This window comes from Camelina sativa, chromosome 6, assembly GCF_030686135.1.
Source record: "Camelina sativa cultivar CO46 ecotype springtype chromosome 6, ASM3068613v1".
Lineage (NCBI taxonomy): Eukaryota > Viridiplantae > Streptophyta > Magnoliopsida > Brassicales > Brassicaceae > Camelina > Camelina sativa.
The window spans coordinates 20403173-20420221 of record NC_141885.1 but is presented as its reverse complement, the minus strand read 5'-3'; the positions used below and the strand labels follow the sequence as shown (position 1 = coordinate 20420221).

At 34.5% G+C, this 17049-nt stretch overlaps 3 protein-coding genes across 13 annotated transcripts; 1 reads left to right on the top strand and 2 right to left on the bottom strand.

Annotated features, from left to right (window-relative positions):
* Window positions 1-57: 57 nt before the first annotated feature.
* Window positions 58-3151, bottom strand: DFD (DHFS-FPGS homolog D). 10 transcript variants are annotated; one of them, XR_015559308.1, is made up of 15 exons: window positions 2892-3151; window positions 2640-2770; window positions 2493-2558; window positions 2297-2406; window positions 2160-2220; window positions 1992-2075; window positions 1859-1915; window positions 1709-1769; window positions 1585-1631; window positions 1436-1513; window positions 1203-1355; window positions 920-1113; window positions 760-838; window positions 370-644; window positions 58-242 (listed from the first exon to the last, which is right to left on the bottom strand). XR_015559308.1 is itself a non-coding variant. In XM_019246830.2 (15 exons), the coding sequence occupies exons 1-15, from the start codon at window positions 2899-2901 to the stop codon at window positions 183-185; spliced, it is 1482 nt and encodes a 493-aa protein (XP_019102375.1). In that variant the 5' UTR covers window positions 2902-3151; the 3' UTR covers window positions 58-182. The 10 variants fall into 10 exon arrangements, 8 of the variants coding, with proteins under 8 accessions (XP_019102375.1, XP_010516145.1, XP_087309616.1 ...); XR_015559309.1 differs by having other exon boundaries at window positions 2640-2767; window positions 2892-3074; XM_019246830.2 differs by having other exon boundaries at window positions 920-1129.
* A 6-nt stretch (window positions 3152-3157) lies between these two features.
* On the bottom strand, window positions 3158-5749 carry EIF6A (Translation initiation factor IF6). Its single transcript, XM_010517841.3, has 8 exons — window positions 5405-5749; window positions 5121-5160; window positions 4941-5037; window positions 4759-4844; window positions 4618-4662; window positions 4111-4241; window positions 3704-3814; window positions 3158-3613 (listed from the first exon to the last, which is right to left on the bottom strand). The coding sequence occupies exons 2-8, from the start codon at window positions 5128-5130 to the stop codon at window positions 3356-3358; spliced, it is 738 nt and encodes a 245-aa protein (XP_010516143.1). The 5' UTR covers window positions 5131-5160; window positions 5405-5749; the 3' UTR covers window positions 3158-3355.
* A 5945-nt stretch (window positions 5750-11694) lies between these two features.
* Window positions 11695-16985, top strand: LOC104791850 (delta-1-pyrroline-5-carboxylate synthase B). Of its 2 annotated transcripts, XM_010517839.3 has the most exons (20): window positions 11695-12216; window positions 12541-12612; window positions 12744-12847; window positions 12996-13098; window positions 13207-13368; window positions 13526-13803; window positions 13946-14096; window positions 14181-14345; window positions 14444-14521; window positions 14651-14740; window positions 14824-14910; window positions 14998-15084; window positions 15168-15264; window positions 15348-15451; window positions 15566-15641; window positions 15829-15979; window positions 16108-16176; window positions 16292-16358; window positions 16461-16531; window positions 16618-16985. In XM_010517839.3, the coding sequence occupies exons 1-20, from the start codon at window positions 12157-12159 to the stop codon at window positions 16724-16726; spliced, it is 2181 nt and encodes a 726-aa protein (XP_010516141.1). In that variant the 5' UTR covers window positions 11695-12156; the 3' UTR covers window positions 16727-16985. The 2 variants fall into 2 exon arrangements, with proteins under 2 accessions (XP_010516141.1, XP_087309615.1); XM_087453489.1 differs by having other exon boundaries at window positions 12032-12216; window positions 13946-14345.
* Window positions 16986-17049: the final 64 nt, after the last annotated feature.

The window sequence follows — 17049 nt, the reverse complement described above, 5'->3', positions numbered from 1 at the left end:
TTTAAACATTGGAGTCGTCGGTGTGGTACACATTTGAAAACGGTGTAACTTGTAAGATTTTTTGTTGGAGCTTTACTAGTGTTTTTATTCAGCACGTGTTTTGTCTTCTTTGTTGAATCATGTCCAAATGTATCTTTTTCTTATAACTATTAGTCTATTACAGGCAGAGACATAGAGTGTATTCATTTCCTGATTAATCTTAAGAGATCACCCACCAAATGTAATGAGCCAGTTACCAACACCTAACACCCAAAATAACAAAATCCAATTAGACCTCCACTTTGTCACCTGAAAAAGTAAAATCTGAAACTAACTTTACAAGTAAAGTTAATAAGTTATACCATGTAACAAACTACTTCATTATTTTACCTGAAAACGAACTTGTTTACTTTGGCGAGCATTGTCCCGGAGCCAGTCAACGGCCAAAGGAAGTGACGAGAAAACGAAACTTTTCACCTCTTCTTTGCCTTTAGAATCACTTTCTAAATTCGATTTTGCTTCACCTCTAGCCAAACTGTCCCAAAGCCTCTGAAGACCGAACTGCCACGTCACTGAATCCACACGTCTGTCATCGTTCGACGAATATCCCACTTTGTTGTACACTGATACGTTTGGCACAAAAACGGCTCTCTTGAAATCAACTCCTACGACATTTGTAAAAAAAAACTTAATATGAGAGATTTCTTGTACAATCCTAATAAGTCCTAATAAGAGCTCAGTTTATATCCATAAGACCATAACATAAACAGTTAAACACACCATGATCAATGCATTTACTCCTTAATCGTGGAAGAAGCAAACTCGGATCACGAACAGTCATACAATTGAACAAGAGTATCTGCATTATATATATAACCACCAACGTTAGATATAAACTTATTGAGGTCTCTAAACACACAATGCTTTAAAAAAGCTTTACCTGCTCTGATCTTTTCTGGCTTCTTTCTTGGTTTTGTTTGATCTGTTTTGAAAACCATATAGCGCAAGCTTCCATGCTTTCAGGACTATGAGCTCCATCAAGGTAATACACAATCTCCTCAGGAAGTTCTGAATCAGGCACCACCATAGCCCGTCCAATCAGATAAGCATTCGACAATCCAGAGACGAACTTTTCTGGTAAACCCCTCTGCTTTAAGTAAGAAAACCGTTATTTCTTATCAGAAACTCACAAACTCAAGAATGTTTTAATTGTTTCAACTCACTGTCTGATTCAAACCATTCTTTTCCTCAATACCAATCTCTTTTAGGAATGTAGAACACAACGCAACCGCAAGACCAGCGTTTAGATATTGATGTTCGCCTTGAAGCCCCAGTCTCTGACTCATATCCAACGGTTCCACCACCTGAAGATTTACCTGCAACAAGTAGTGGTTAATAACCTTATATATCATCTCAACCATCTATATAACGATTTGGTTGTTTTGTATAACCTTACCTCCAATTTTGAAGCTTTCTCACTGAGTACATGCATCGCTTCATCAGGTTGAGGCACTGTAAAAGCCGGAACTCCACTCTGCGAAAGAGAGAACAGTTAAGAAGGAAGGAAACTGAAACTCGAATAACGTAGAAGCTTTTTGTTAGCACCTTGAAGATACCAGCTTTCTCTGCAGCAATTTCAGCAAGAGTGTATCCTGAATATATACAAACCAAGTGATTAAAAACGTATTGAGTTCATTTATCTCCGAGAAATGAAGCAGAAGAGACTAACCAAGTATCTCCATATGATCATAACCAAGTGAAGAAATACCACAGACGACAGGTTTCTGAATCTATATATACTAACATATGATTAGTTAGTGACAAAACCTGATTAAACTAAATCTACATCTCACAAAGAAACTTGTCGAATTTTCCCTACCACATTAGTCGCATCAAACCTCCCACCTAAGCCAACTTCTAGTATAACAACATCTACCTGCGAGTAGGAATAACATTATATGCCTAAGGCAGGGATGAGTTTAGTTTACTGAGAGGACAAGAGATTGCAAAACCTGTTCTGTTGCGAAAATCTTGAAAGCTAATAATGCAAGGAAGCAGAAGTAAGTAGGCATTGGAATCTCATTGCTAGTTTTCTCCTGCACTTTAATTTGAAAGGATGTAACTAAAATGAGAGAAACAAAACAAAAACTAATGAATGTTCTGTTCTATATAAGCCCCACCTTTAGTTTATGGAAGCAACACCAAAAGTAGTCCACAAATTTCTCCTGGCTTATCTCAATGCTGAAGAACGCAAATTATGTTTCTGAACATTTTCTTCGATAAAATTATTGTGATGTGTATGTTTTCAGAAGCTCACCCGTTGAGACGAAATCTCTCTCGGACATCGATTAAGTGAGGAGATGTGAAGAGACCTGTTCGAAGACCGTAACAACGTAGAATAGATTCCGCAAATACGCATGTTGATCCCTTCAAAACGATATAAACAAAATTTAAAACCTGCATTATACAATCTCAATGAGCTATATACATGAGTGAGCGTTTGAAGTCTCTACCTTTCCTTTAGTTCCGGCCACATGAATGATTTTCAGTTGTGAGACTGCGTCTTCGAGCTCAAGAACCTTGAAAGATTCATGAGTATATAAGAAAAAGCTCATAACTATTGGTATGAACACACAAAAAGGTTAAAAATGATTTGGAACCTTGAGATAATGGAGGAGCAAACGGAATCTCTGAGATTGGTTGTTACTAACACAACTGCTGCGTTTTGTGATCAAAGACGACAATGCATCCAAAGTGTTCTGGTAACGAGCTGACAATTCACCTTCGTCTTCTTCATCCGGCAAATAAAACAGAAAACGTATAAGAATGAACTCACAGAGTGAGACAAAGCGCACATTCATATATACTTTATGAGAAGACAGAGTCAGATTATAGAGAAACAAAACATTTACCAGTTGCCATAGAAGGCGAACAGAAAAAAAGTAAAATTCCCAAGTTTCGATTTTGGGATCTGTTTCTCTCGTCGTATATGGGTGTAAGGATTGGAAATGAAAGGTCCTAACTTTCAGTTAATCTTCAAACTAGTTGAGCGAAAAAGGTGGTAACTTTATCACATAGAAATGCAGAATTCGGATATGTACCGAACAAAACCGTTATCTATTTCACCAAATAGTTTCTTCTCCACTTAAAATATGAACCAAATGTGGACCACAATTAGTAATTTCAACGAGAATTTTCTTATTAAATTACTTTAGAAGGATTCAAAGAGACATCAACAGATTACTTCTAAACTGTTAAAACCACACAAAAATATAAGAAAAACAGCTAATTCTTGCAACAGTAGAGTATGAAAATCTCTGACATTGACACTTGGGGATGTTGTTGTGTGTGTCTCATCCAAACAAAAACAAAAAATTTAAACATAGGTATCGATCAATGACTTCCTCATCTCATCGACGATAGAGCTGGGTTGGGCTTCCCTTAGCTTGAAGATGCTGTCTATAACAGAGAGCTCTGTTGCGGTTGTGTCTGAACCACAGAAGGAAGTCCAGTCATTCACGGTCATACCCGCAGCTATAACTTCACTACCACGGTTAACGGTTCCAGCAACGAGAGGGACTTGAAGAAGAGTTGAGAGTTCATCCAAGTCTTCTACTGAGGTGTGAGGATGAACCTGTTTGAGGCAAAACATTTAAATTATAATGAGACCAAAATGTCAAATTCATCAGTTTCCCAAGGGGTGTTGTGTTCTTTTTCCTCTTACCATTCCACCTCTGTTGGATAGGGCGCAGTAACTGCCCACAAGAATGTTGCCTGCAATTGTCTGACGGAAAACTTCAACGCCAAGAACATCCGCAATTATTTCTTCTGTTTCCTGTCAATGCCAAAACGTAACATAAGAACTAGACCAAAAAGCAAACGGCATGTGTAAAACTCTGTTAACAAGCCAAGATATAAAATCAAAAATAAAATCATCCATAACGCATACAGTAGAAGGGAGCTTAAGCAATAGATTACAAAAGATTCAGGGTGATTACAAAGGACTACATTACATTATCATTGCAAAGTTTTGTATAAATCTTATACTTTCTACATTTCCTGTCAGTCAAGAAAAAGGATATGCTTTTGAAAGGTTTCATTAGAGAAACTCAGAAGGGCATCAATCTTTACCTTATCAAGATCAGTGTGAGCAAGAGCGACATGATCATTGCAGGCAATGCAGTTTCCAAGAGCAGACAGACGTTCATCAATTCGCTGGACCACCACTCGATCAGGTAGACTATTCCTCAAGTGTTGAAGCTCTAGCAGAATAAAAACCATCAGCATAAATCAGGAGATGTAACCCAAGTACAGACCACAACACTCGTGATGTAAACTCAAGATATCAGAAAAGAGCAAAAGACCCCTATATAATACACACGAAACAGATTCACCAACAACGGAGGAGAAAAAACATCTACACCAAAACCATATTCAGTTATGAAAAGTCCAGCCATAAAATGAAATGAAAAAGGGATTGGCAGTGCACAGATACTTCAGACAAGTTGCATAAAAGGTATTCAGCGAAAACTCAACTATCTCTGTCTATGTCTACTATATTTATCAAAGTCAACTGTATCATAGGAGACATTAGTAATTGCAGTGAGAAATGATTCGTACAAAGAACTGCAAAATTACCTTGGTCAGTAGTTGTATGGGGGACAAGAAGCCCATTCTTGTTTCCTATTTCGAAAAACACAAAAAAAAAAAACACATTCATTACGCTAAAGAGAAGAAGGTTTGAAACAAGAACATATAAGAGATGTAGAGAAAGCGAACCAGCACAAAGACGCCCAATAATTCGTGTTCCTCCAATAGAGGTCTTAACGATAGGGATAACATCTGCTAACTCAGACTCAAAAGCACTACACAAAAGCATCAAACAAAAAAAAACATCGACAAGTGATATCAAAGAAGCAAAAACAAAAAAACTGAAGCTTTTACGAAGTATCCAACCCAACCTGTAAAAGTTCTCAGAGCCTCCTATAGCGACTAAGCAATAGGCATTAGTAAGTTTGGAAAAGACACCAACTTCACAGTTGTTCTCAAACTGAAGACCTGCATATTAAATTACCCACAAAATCCCATTAAAGCTAATCAAAAGAAAAGTAAAAACACAACAGTATTTGAAGAAAGCTTACGGGTCGCCATTAGAGGGAGGAGGAGGCTAAACGAGTACACCTGCGTAAATAAAGAAACATGAAAACGAAATTAGGGTTTATATATAATATACTTCACAGAGTCCAAAAATACAACGATTCCGTAACTAGGTGTTACAAAATAAAATAAAACTTAAAAACATCGGTCCTCTAAAATATATAAAAGTTTCGATTTTTGCAATCGACTATGTTACAAGAGAACAAATTAGGTTTACAAATAATTGATGTTTGGTTAGGTCTAAGAAGGAAAAATCAAAGAAGCTTACTTGAGAGGGATGAATTCGAGGAGGAGAAGAAGCGGCGAAGAACGGAGAAGAAGAAGAAGGAAAAAGATGGGAGTCGAAGGTTTTTAAGAATAAGGGTTGCGCCGGCCCTGGATGATCCTCCGAATAAGCCACCGTTTGGGCCCTAATTTAAAGGAGCCTCCAATAATACACAATTATTAATAAAAATATATATTGAGATATTTTTATTTTGAGCCTTGGAGGCAAAGTAAAGTTGAAAAGTCAGACCACTTTCGAACAAATTATTTTTTAATTCAAATATTTGAGATTTTTTTTCTTTTTCTTGGGGGTGAAAATGTAAGAAGTAGTGAATAAAAATATGGGAGTAGGATTTATTAAAATTGTTTTTCTCCTTGTATACTACATTTTTAGGTGGCGATCAAAGTCATAAAAGTTAAAGTTTGTGAACTATGGTACTGATTTATTGGTGGTTATTAGGTCATTTGTTTTGCCTAACTGATCTCTATTTGAAGGAAAGAAAAAAAAAACCACATGTAGTCTAAGCCCATTACTTTTTTATCAACTCTAAGCCCATTATTGCAGATGAAATATGAAAATGAAGCCCATTATCGGAAATAAACAATCAACGTTTCTTAATTTAGTATCAATAGAACCTCTATAAATTAATACTCTTTAAATTAATACTCGCCGTAAATTAATAAATTTTTCCGTCTCAACCTCTATAAATTAATACTCTTTAAATTAATACTCGCTATAAATTAATAAAATTTTCCGGTCCCGAATTAGGTCGGTGTAAAAAATAACACAATTCGATAAAATAATAAAATAATAATCTTTTTGAAAATCTTATGTAAAAATATAATCCCAACAATATCATAAATTAATAATGATATAAACTATATAGATATATATCTAAGAAAATATGACTCTATTGTTGTTTGTCTATTATTGAATTTGCATTATAGTTGCAACTTATCTCTTATATTTTTTATTGTATTAAAAACTTTTAATGTTGTCTTAGCAAATAGCATCAAAAAATTGAGAAGAGCATCAAAAAATTGAGAAGAGTAGTTGCGGTAATTTTTTTACATGTAATTGGTTCTAAAGGCACCGCAATATGTTATTCGACTTCATCATTACCATCAAAGATAACCAACAATTTCTTCTAAACTATGAACTTCTAACATTTATCATTTTCATCTAAATAAGAAGTTCTATTAACATAAATCCTATTACGATAGTTAAGATTATAAATTAAAAAAATTATATAAAAATATGAATCATAACAAAATTATCTTATTTTGTAATATAAAAATTTCAAAATTATGAAAATAAAATAAAAATCTCTTCATAAGTTAATATTTTATTAATTTATTAATAAATTAATAATTATTAATTTATCAATAAATTAAAACCTCTAAAAATTAATATAATTTCTTGGTTCTGATCTTATTAATTCATAGAGGTTTTACTGTATTTCTTTATTTCTTTTTTTCTTTCGAGCTCAAGTGTCGAGTGCTTGCTTTTTTACTCACATGATAGCATAAGTAGTAGTAAGTCAACTTTGGTTTCTGTCTTAAGTAGTTTATTTGTCTTAAGCTAGATCTCGTTTTGATTGCCGATTATAACATCTTTTTCCAAATACTACTAATTTAACTTTTAAAAAAATTTCTTGTCGGTCAATAGCTCAATAATGTCTCTGTTAACTTGTTTTCTCTTGTCGATATGTCTCTATTAACTTTTTAATTGAGTGGAGTATTTTTTAGTAATACAGTGATAATGATTCTTTGGATTTTCTTCTTCTATATGCGTCTTCTCGCCACGTATAACAGAAGAAAAAAACAATAAGTAGATGAGAAGACTTTGCTTAACCATTTTATAACGATCGAACTTGTTTCATGCATATAGAATTGTTTCAGCCAGTCGTTTTTATTAATTTAAATTTTGTTTACGTTGTTGTCAAGTTTTCGTGTAAAACAAAAAAAAGAGAGCAAAATATCTAAACGGCTACGAGGTTTCCGGTTTGTGAAGAAAACCAAAAAAGAAAAGAAAAGAATTGAGTTTATCTTCTTGTTTGCTTGTACTGTATTACACAGTCTCTGAACGTGACGGCACTCGACTTTTCCATTTTTCGACGCTCGTCGTGAACCGTACGTGGTGACCTCCTTTTTTCATTTTAAAAATACGATTTAGAACGATTTTAGTTAAACCGCACCAATCAAAATTTTTGCCTTTAGTTATTTTAGTAAATGGTTTGTCGTCAGAGGAAAATAAAATCAAATGAACAACTATCTTACCAAATGACTCGTGCGGTGCGTGTTGCACTGGTCTGATGAAACTTTTGAGTTGTGCACATTCTTACTACATATGCTCTGTCAAGTGTCAAGCCACACAAAATATCTTCTTAGAAAAATAAGATATTTCATTATTTTGTGTGCACGATTCTCAAACTATATAAATTAACGTTTCCTTAAATGTTATAGATAGTGTGCGGCAGCATATAGTATATATTATTGATCATAGATCCAAAAGTAATTTAGATCCGGCCTTGATAATTCATTTAAGTGTTTGAATATGTCTCTGCTAGATTCGTGAAATAAATAAAAACCATGATAAAGTAGATTAGATTATTTTGGGATCCATTGAACTCGACAATATTTTAGTGTCTAAAATTATATTTTATAAGTAATTAACTATCATAATATATATTATATCAAATATTTTATATATTAGATTTAGATCTACATCCCGGTATTGACAGATTCAGGTTGCCATATCAGTTATCACCCACATGACTTTCATTTGAAATGCGTCAGGTGAGTTGGTTTCTATCTGCTGACAAACAAAACCTTGTCCAACTGTAAGAATTTAGAATCTTCACTAATGAAAGAAACCATTTTCAGACGAAAACATTTATTTTTGTTAGGACCAGTAGTAACTAATTAAGGATTTATTCAAATGCTACAACTTTGTTTCCCGTAATTGTTTTAGTGTTCACAATGTTTAGCTACCATCGAAACACAATGAATTAATTTGTCGTGTATCAAAATTTTGGATCGTAAAAAAACCCTTGGAAGATGTCGAGCAACACGTACATTCGGCAGAACATATATAACGCTTAAATTGAACTGTAGCATATATATAAATTCTTGGAATTAAGTGAGTATTGAGTCTATTGACCCCACGAATGAATATCTCTACGCTAATAGATTAAATACGACAAATAGATAATTGTACACATAAATATTCGTTTGCTTTTATACTTTTGGTTTGCGCGTCGGCCGGATTGTTTTGCACGATCCAAAGATTATAAAAACTATGGGCTAGATGACGACACTTCGTTCTTCGAAATCTATTTGTGGTTAACGAATGTGATCCAATATCAAGCATGTATAACATGAAAAAAAGCATGTGAGTGACGAGTCTTTCGTCCTATTGATTTTTCCTTCTTTTATTTTGTTGAATAGTATGTGGTATCAACCGCACATACCGACGTAACTAATCACCAATTTTTTAATTCGTGTAGTAGGTAAGCGTGATTTTAATAATAGTGTTAAAAACTTAAAAGCCATTAAAACGTGTTTAAGTGGGGGTTAGATAAATTACTATTTAATTATTGATATACGTACCTTGAACCCATCACCAGATGCTTGCAGAGTAGTACATGGTCTCGTTGTCTGGTCCCTTTGGCCTGCGTTTGGATGCGGAGACGTCCCCTACATCCCAAACCAATATATATAGTCGCATATTATTCCTTGTCATCATTTTGGTTGGTGGCAACAATTGCATTGTAGGCTTGTAGCAAGCAGACTAGCAAAAGGATTACCGATTATAATCATTTTACTGCCGTGTGAAATTGTTTATTGGAAGCGTACCTAGTCTAAACGGATGTTAAAATTTTGATAGAGATTGGACAGACGTTGGAGCTTCAAAGACGTACGTATATATTGATATAAACTTATATTGTTTGGCTCTTAGCTTCACAGGCGAAAATAGATTTGTGCTAGAATTATAGAGGAGGACACGTGTCGTATAACCTTTTTCATTTGTTTAGGATATTTCTTTCTCGATTGAAATTTGTATTAAAAAAAAACATTTTTTAAAAGATATTGTGTCATTATGATAGAAGAATATACGTATATATAATTAGTATGCAATAACTACTGATTGTTCATATCTCCTAAAAATGACGTATAATATCGTAGATTGGCCGACTTTTTTTAATCAGAATTGAAATATTTAACTCATTTTAGAGATAGATTTACTAATTTTAGTATTAGATAGATTCTTTGAGAAGATAATATTTGTGCCAATAAACTTACGACATGTGCAAAAGCACGATGTTTATATTTTTCCTATATTAACTTGTTGGTACCTAACTAGCTTTCTCTCTAAAAAAGTCATATCCAATAACTTAGTATATGTGGTTTAATTGTCAAAAAAGAAATATGTGTATACTTAATTAGTATCAATCAACCATAACTTTGTAGTTATAAAAAACAAACAAACAAAATTGAAGTAAAATACGCATGTTTAAGATGGATTATTTACATGTGCGTGCACTAGCTACTAAAAAACTTTCATACCTTATGTATTGTGACAAACTCTCGTTTTTATCAGATTAGTATCTAATCTGTTTTGCATTATGAGCAACCATCATATCCTCTCTTAAAAAAAGTTGCTTGCCGAAAAGCTTGTTGGGGTGTCCCTTGTGAACTACCTTGTCATCTCTCCAAGAATATTCGTAGAAAAACTCCGGAGTATGTTCTATGGAAAATTCATCTTGAACATGAAACAATCATTACCGAATGAGAGGGGAGGCAACACAGATAGTAAGTTACAATCATTCCCATGTATATTGTCTCTGATTTTGATTTATGTCTATTTACATCCATTGTCTAACATTTACTTTTGCAGATTTTGATTCAGTCATGACTCAAGTTCAAAAGGAGAAGATAGAAGAATTAATGAGTTATCAGCATTCTTCTCATTCTCTAGCCTAGAGACAGACTCACTAAGCTCCAAACATGTTTATAACATGCCTCCAAGATGTTCCTCCTCATAATAAGAATATCATCATTCTTCTAATATAACTTATGCATATTGCCAGCTCCGATCATCCTTTTCTACCGAAATAAAAAACCTCCAATCCACATTTTCTGCAAATCTTCTTCGATAACATCCATTTTCAGTATATCCATTTTCCGTACATTCTTTATCTCATTAACCAAAACAAAATACGGTTAATCATTACCGTGGTATCTACCGATGACAACAGAAAAAATATATACTAGTGTATATTCATCACTTAAATTTAAAAGACGTATCAAACAAAATATAATCTAATATACCAATTATTTTCAAAGAAACAAATGCAAGTAAAATAATTTGTAAAATTAAAGAAACCAATATATATATATACAACTAAGTCTCTGCATGAATCATGATATTGAATAGAACTTTATCTGGAAACAGAAAGTGAATTCAATCTTCTAAAAAAGGGAAGAGTTTTTTTAGATTCGTGATTGGTATTATTATCAATATTTTTTCATAAAACGAGTGATTGTTATAAATACAGTGGTTATAACTAGCATTATAAAATGTCACATATTGATTTGTGTCAAAATCATTTGAATTTTGGACTCAACGATAACAAAATATTTTTAAAAAGATAATAATGATGATAAAGAAATGTTGTGGCGCCGCGTATGAATAATTAAAAATCTGTTAGTTTCATGAGATATTGCCAAGTAAACTTGCTTTGTTGTCTCTACCCCCTTTGTGTTGTTCACGTTCACGAAGCTCTCTCAGCCGCCAATTTTTGAATTTCCCGAAATACCCCTACCACTCGAGACCTTTATCCTCTGCTCTTCACCCTATCTCTTTGAGCCTGCACTACCACGTCATCAATCAGGATCTCTAATCACGTGGCGCCATGTGGTTGGAAATTTAGTTCAAAAACATGAATATTGTAAGTTTTTTTCTTTCTTTCTATTATTATATAAAAGGATTCTATAACCAGTCACTTCAGAATAGAAAATATACAGAAGGAATCTTAAATTTTTAATAATTTGACGATTTGGCCACAGAATTTGTAGCAACTTTTTAACCATAGCAAAAATCTTACAAATTGTAAATTTTGTGACAGTAAATAACTTTGTGACATGTTGTGTCCAAAAAGAAAGATGTTATTGCGACATGTTTTGCTATGAGTTCTTCAAAACTTAACTCTATTATACAAATAAGATATCGAACTGACAATAGTACAAAAAATATCTCAAAATAAATAGTTTCAGTGATGCATTCTACACAAGTGATAAGACACATAGATAGCATTACCAAAAACATTATACAATCTTTGTGTGTTTACTAATAGAAAAAAATATGATTACATGGTGGTTAGATTAGCAATCATATACTAAGAACAACCGACAACAAAATAATACAACATGCATACAATTCTTAAAATCTTATATCCACAACAAAACTCTATATACGTTTATCTAATCTGAAAATTTGGGTTTAAAAGTTATTTTTGAAAACTTGGGTAATCTTACATGATTTTTAAAAAGTATGAGGGTTCAATTGAATAATATCACAACTGTTGTCTACGCTCTTAAAAACCCCATTCGCTTCTTCTCAGTTGAATCTCCCCTCACCGGATTATCCAATTCCATATTTCTCATTCTCACGTCCTCTCCTCTTCTTCCCTTTTTTTAACTGAGTCTCCGACTAAGTTGACTCGTTCTCTCTCGTTATTTTGATTGAAAAATATGACGGAGATCGATCCTTCCCGCCTCTTCGCCAGGGACGTTAAGCGTATTGTCGTCAAGGTTCTTTTTATTTATTTTCCTTCTTTGTTGATTTGATGATTGTCTTCCAATAACATTTCTGGGTTTGACTTTTTTTTTTTTGTTTAATTTTCTGCGTTGAGTCTAATATATTTGGAAGTCTGTGTTTTTTTTTGTGTCAATTGGTACTGTGTTAATCCATACTGTGTCAATGATTGTTTTCTTAAAGTTTTCAGCTTTTTTTTTTTTTTTTAATTTTATTTGACGGCGGAGAAATCTGAGGAAAATGTTGAAACTTTATTGTATTTGAATCCTAAATCTTCGATTTTTGTCACTACCCATGTGCTCTTTGATTGATTTTAACAGGTTGGGACTGCAGTTGTTACTGGGAAAGGTGGAAGATTGGCTCTTGGACGTTTAGGAGCTATCTGTGAGCAGGTATTTTCATATATTAATGGAAACATATGATTTTGAAGTTATTGATTAAGCTCTGATTTTAGAAACAGAATCAAGGATATGGTGTTTTTTCTTTCTTTCTGAAGGACTTTTGTGTGTATCTATAATGTCAGCTTGCGGAATTGAACTCGGATGGATTTGAGGTCATTTTGGTGTCGTCTGGTGCGGTTGGTCTTGGTCGACAGAGGCTTCGATATAGACAATTAGTCAACAGCAGGTTATTGTGATGTAAACAAGTCTTTTGAGTTTTTTTTGTTTCTTGTTTCTAGTGTTCCTCTCCAAAGGTTTGAATTGTGTGTCTTTACTGTTTTATATGTTTTTTTCTTTGTGGTTTTGTGCTGATTCTTTTTCTATACGGGTTTCAGTTTTGCAGACCTCCAGAAGCCACAAATGGATCTTGATGGGAAGGCTTGTGCTGGTGTTGGACAGAGCAGCCTCATGGCTTACTATGAGACTATGTTTGACCAGGTGATGCTCCTTTTTTTTTTTTTTTTTTTTGGCTGTTTCTTGATTATTGAAAACTTTTTCATATATTGAATTTTGTTTTTACTTTCTTCGTCTTTTTTTGTTGGTTAGTTGGATGTGACGGTGGCTCAAATGCTTGTGACCGATAGCAGTTTTAGAGATAAAGATTTCAGGAAGCAACTAAGTGAAACTGTCAAAGCGATGTTTAGAATGAGGGTTATTCCTGTTTTCAATGAGAATGATGCTATAAGCACTCGCAGAGCCCCCTACAAGGTTTGTTGATTGCCTTTCTTTTACTCTTTGACATGGGACTGAAAAATTTAAATGTTACTTATTGACTGTACATGATGTAACTTGGATCGAGTAATTTCCTAGTTCCACTGAGTCTTATAGTCTAATCTACAGCTTCACTATACTTAAACCTGTCCAGGATTCTACTGGTATATTTTGGGATAATGACAGCTTAGCTGCTCTTCTATCGCTAGAGCTGAAAGCTGACCTTCTGATCCTTCTAAGTGATGTTGAGGGTCTTTATACTGGCCCCCCAAGTGATCCTAACTCAAAGTTAATCCACACATTCATTAAAGAAAAACACCAGGACGAGATTACTTTCGGCGAAAAATCCAAATTAGGACGAGGGGGTATGACTGCAAAAGTTAAAGCTGCTGTTAATGCAGCTTATGGTGGCATTCCTGTTATCATAACCAGGTAAAAGTCCCTTCCGTACTCGTAATCTCTATTAGTAGTTATCTTCCCTTGAATATCAGAATATAGAAGGTACTGATCAATAAGCTAACAACATATAGTGTTGGATGGAAGAGTGATTTTTTTTCTTGCTACTTTTATCAAGTGGGTTTGCAGCTGAGAATATAAGTAAAGTCCTTAGAGGACTGCGTGTCGGTACCCTGTTCCACCAAGATGCTCATTTGTGGGCTCCGGTCGTAGATACTACTTCTCGTGACATGGCAGTTGCTGCAAGGGAAAGCTCAAGAAAGCTTCAGGTAATGTTAGGGCTTCGATGCAAGTGTCATAAAACTATTTCTTCTTTTGCAAGTGTACTCAACTTATTTACATTTTTCTTACAGGCCTTGTCTTCAGGAGATAGGAAGAAAATTCTACTCGTTATTGCCAACGCCCTTGAAGCAAATGAGAAAACAATTAAAGCTGAGAACGATTTAGATGTTGCTGCAGCACAAGAAGCTGGATATGATGAGTCTCTGGTAGCTCGCTTAGTTATGAAGCCTGGGAAGGTAAGTCAGTGTTCACTGTGTGATGAAACCTATTGCACCAATTTTTTTGTTGTCTTTTGTATGGCGTATTTACTTATACATTTTTTGTGCTTTGATAGATCTCAAGCCTTGCAGCTTCCGTTCGCCAGCTAGCTGAAATGGAAGATCCAATCGGTCGTGTATTAAAGAAAACTCAGGTAACAATACTTTTCAAACTAGGATTCAAATACAGGGAAAGAATATCCTCATATGATGTAAAAGGTCCAACTATTAACATGCGGAATTGGTCTAATTCATATTATTCCTGACAATTTCTTATGCAACAGGTTGCAGATGATCTTATTTTAGAGAAGACCTCATCACCAATAGGTGTGCTTCTTATTGTATTTGAATCTCGACCTGATGCACTTGTTCAGGTATGCCATGAGTCATTGTCCTTTATGCTCTTAGATGTAAAGTTTAATCGCTGAACACCATGCTCTATCAATGAATCAAACAGATAGCTTCGCTTGCAATCCGAAGTGGAAATGGTCTTCTGCTGAAGGGTGGAAAGGAGGCTTTTCGATCAAATGCTATCTTACACAAGGTACATCGACCTCATGTTTCATAGATTGGAATGAACTCCATTGTAGTTATTATCTGGCTAATTTGTGAGATCCACGGAATATTTTAGGTGATCACTGATGCAATTCCAAAGACTGTTGGAGGTAAACTCATTGGACTTGTGACTTCGAGAGAAGAGATTCCTGATTTGCTCAAGGTAGGTAGATGCATGAATGGCAAGTCACCTGAAGTGATTAGCTCTTTTTACCTAAACTGGAACCCTTCATTTTTTTGCTACAGCTTGATGACGTTATTGATCTTGTGATCCCAAGAGGCAGCAACAAGCTTGTTTCTCAGATAAAAAACTCGACGAAAATTCCAGTGCTAGGCCATGCTGGTATGTTTATAAGTTCAGTTCCATTGACTTCTTAAATTGTATTGGCCTATAGAGAATATGGCTTACCTTTTGGGTGTATCCAGATGGAATCTGTCATGTATATGTTGATAAGTCTTGTAATCTGGCCATGGCAAAGCGCATCGTTTCCGATGCAAAGTTGGACTATCCAGCAGCCTGTAATGCGATGGTTAGAGAGTCTTACCTCTTTCATTACTGTTCATTTATGCAAAGTGATTTCGTTTTTAGTTCTCTTGTTACTTCTTGTCTCACTTCCTCATCTCCTTTTATTTTGTCCTAACAGGAAACTCTTCTTCTACATAAGGATTTGGAGCAGAATGGTTTTCTTAATGATATTATATTTGTTCTGCAAAGCAAAGGTGAGAATAGTAGTGTGGGAAAATGAATCTGTTTTATTGGATCTATTTTTCCGCCTTGAATTTTAGCCTTACAACTGTTGTTTTATAGTTATATTAAACTAGAAAGCTTTCATAAACACTGAAACCAAGATAGAATTTAGTTTGTTAGCCATTTTAAAAGAGATTTTGTGTACGTGTCAAATTGCAGGTGTCACTTTGTATGGTGGGCCAAGAGCAAGTGCTAAACTGAATATTCCGGAAACAAAATCATTCCATCACGAGTACAGTTCCAAGGCCTGCACCGTTGAAATTGTCGAAGACGTACATGGTGCTATAGATCATATTCACCAACATGGAAGGTAAAATTATTACTGATTTCAAACTAATAATAACATTACAAAGTTTGCAAAGGGCCTACCGCTCTGTATTCTTTGCATGTGCTGAAAAATAAGTGTGGCCACTCTTTTGTCTTATCTTATGAGAGCAGTGCACATACGGATTGCATAGTGACAGAAGATAGTGAAGTCGCAGAGATATTTCTCCATCAAGTAGACAGGTAAATAGCTCATGTACTTGAGCATTTGTGCTTTTGATATATCAATCATATAAAATGTTGGAGGTTGAATATACAGAAAACTAACTAATTCTTCAACATTTCGTGCTCTTGACAGTGCTGCTGTTTTCCACAATGCAAGCACAAGATTCTCTGATGGTTTTAGATTCGGATTTGGTGCAGAGGTAGGGAAGAGAGAGATATATTATATCACATCTATTAAACCGAATAAATAGAGAAGTGTCGATGAATGAGTGGTTAATGTGGGTGGTTGTTCTTATGTATAGGTGGGAATAAGCACAAGCAGGATCCATGCCCGTGGTCCAGTCGGAGTAGAAGGATTATTGACAACGAGATGGTACAACTAAGTCTATTTTGTCTTTCCATAGTACATTGAATTGTCAAAAGCTCTGAAGTTTAAATGGTTGTGGTGATGAATGACAGGATAATGAGAGGAAAAGGACAAGTTGTTGATGGAGACAATGGAATCGCTTACACCCATAAGGACCTTCCTGTCTTAAAAAGGACAGAGGCAGTGGAGAATGGGAATTAGTTCTCTCTCTTTTTCTGCTAATGTCATATTATGTTTTACTATTATGATGATGATTGAAGATTTTTTTTCCTTTTTACATAGGATTTAGTTTTACTTGACGTTTGTACCATCATAAGATCGCTTTACGTAAGTGTCTTTGATAATAGTGAAATGTTTAGCAGCTTCTCTTCATGTCAAAAACTATAGTCACAAACTTTGATTCACCATTTCTGTTTGTATCATTTGTCTATGCCAGAATAAATAAGTTGATCTCTTCTAATTTGTGGATATCGCAAAGATTCAAATTCGAATTTCACTTCCAAAACCCATGTGAGCTCAAAAGT

Excerpts from the sequence above, each read along its gene's own strand:
- EIF6A (XM_010517841.3), bottom strand. Across the intron at positions 4,663-4,758 it reads TATTGGGCGTCTTTGTGCTG|GAAACAAGAATGGGCTTCTT; the intron begins GTTCGCTTTCTC and ends TTTTCGAAATAG. Across the intron at positions 4,242-4,617 it reads CCATACAACTACTGACCAAG|AGCTTCAACACTTGAGGAAT; the intron begins GTAATTTTGCAG and ends TTATTCTGCTAG.
- LOC104791850 (XM_087453489.1), top strand. The coding sequence starts at position 12,157 with ATGACGGAGATCGATCCTTCCCGCCTCTTCGCCAGGGACGTTAAGCGT. Across the intron at positions 14,741-14,823 it reads GACCTGATGCACTTGTTCAG|ATAGCTTCGCTTGCAATCCG; the intron begins GTATGCCATGAG and ends TGAATCAAACAG. Across the intron at positions 14,911-14,997 it reads CAAATGCTATCTTACACAAG|GTGATCACTGATGCAATTCC; the intron begins GTACATCGACCT and ends GGAATATTTTAG.
- DFD (XM_019246830.2), bottom strand. Across the intron at positions 1,130-1,202 it reads AGAATGGTTTGAATCAGACA|CAGAGGGGTTTACCAGAAAA; the intron begins GTGAGTTGAAAC and ends TCTTACTTAAAG. Across the intron at positions 645-759 it reads GAGTAAATGCATTGATCATG|GAGTTGATTTCAAGAGAGCC; the intron begins GTGTGTTTAACT and ends CAAATGTCGTAG.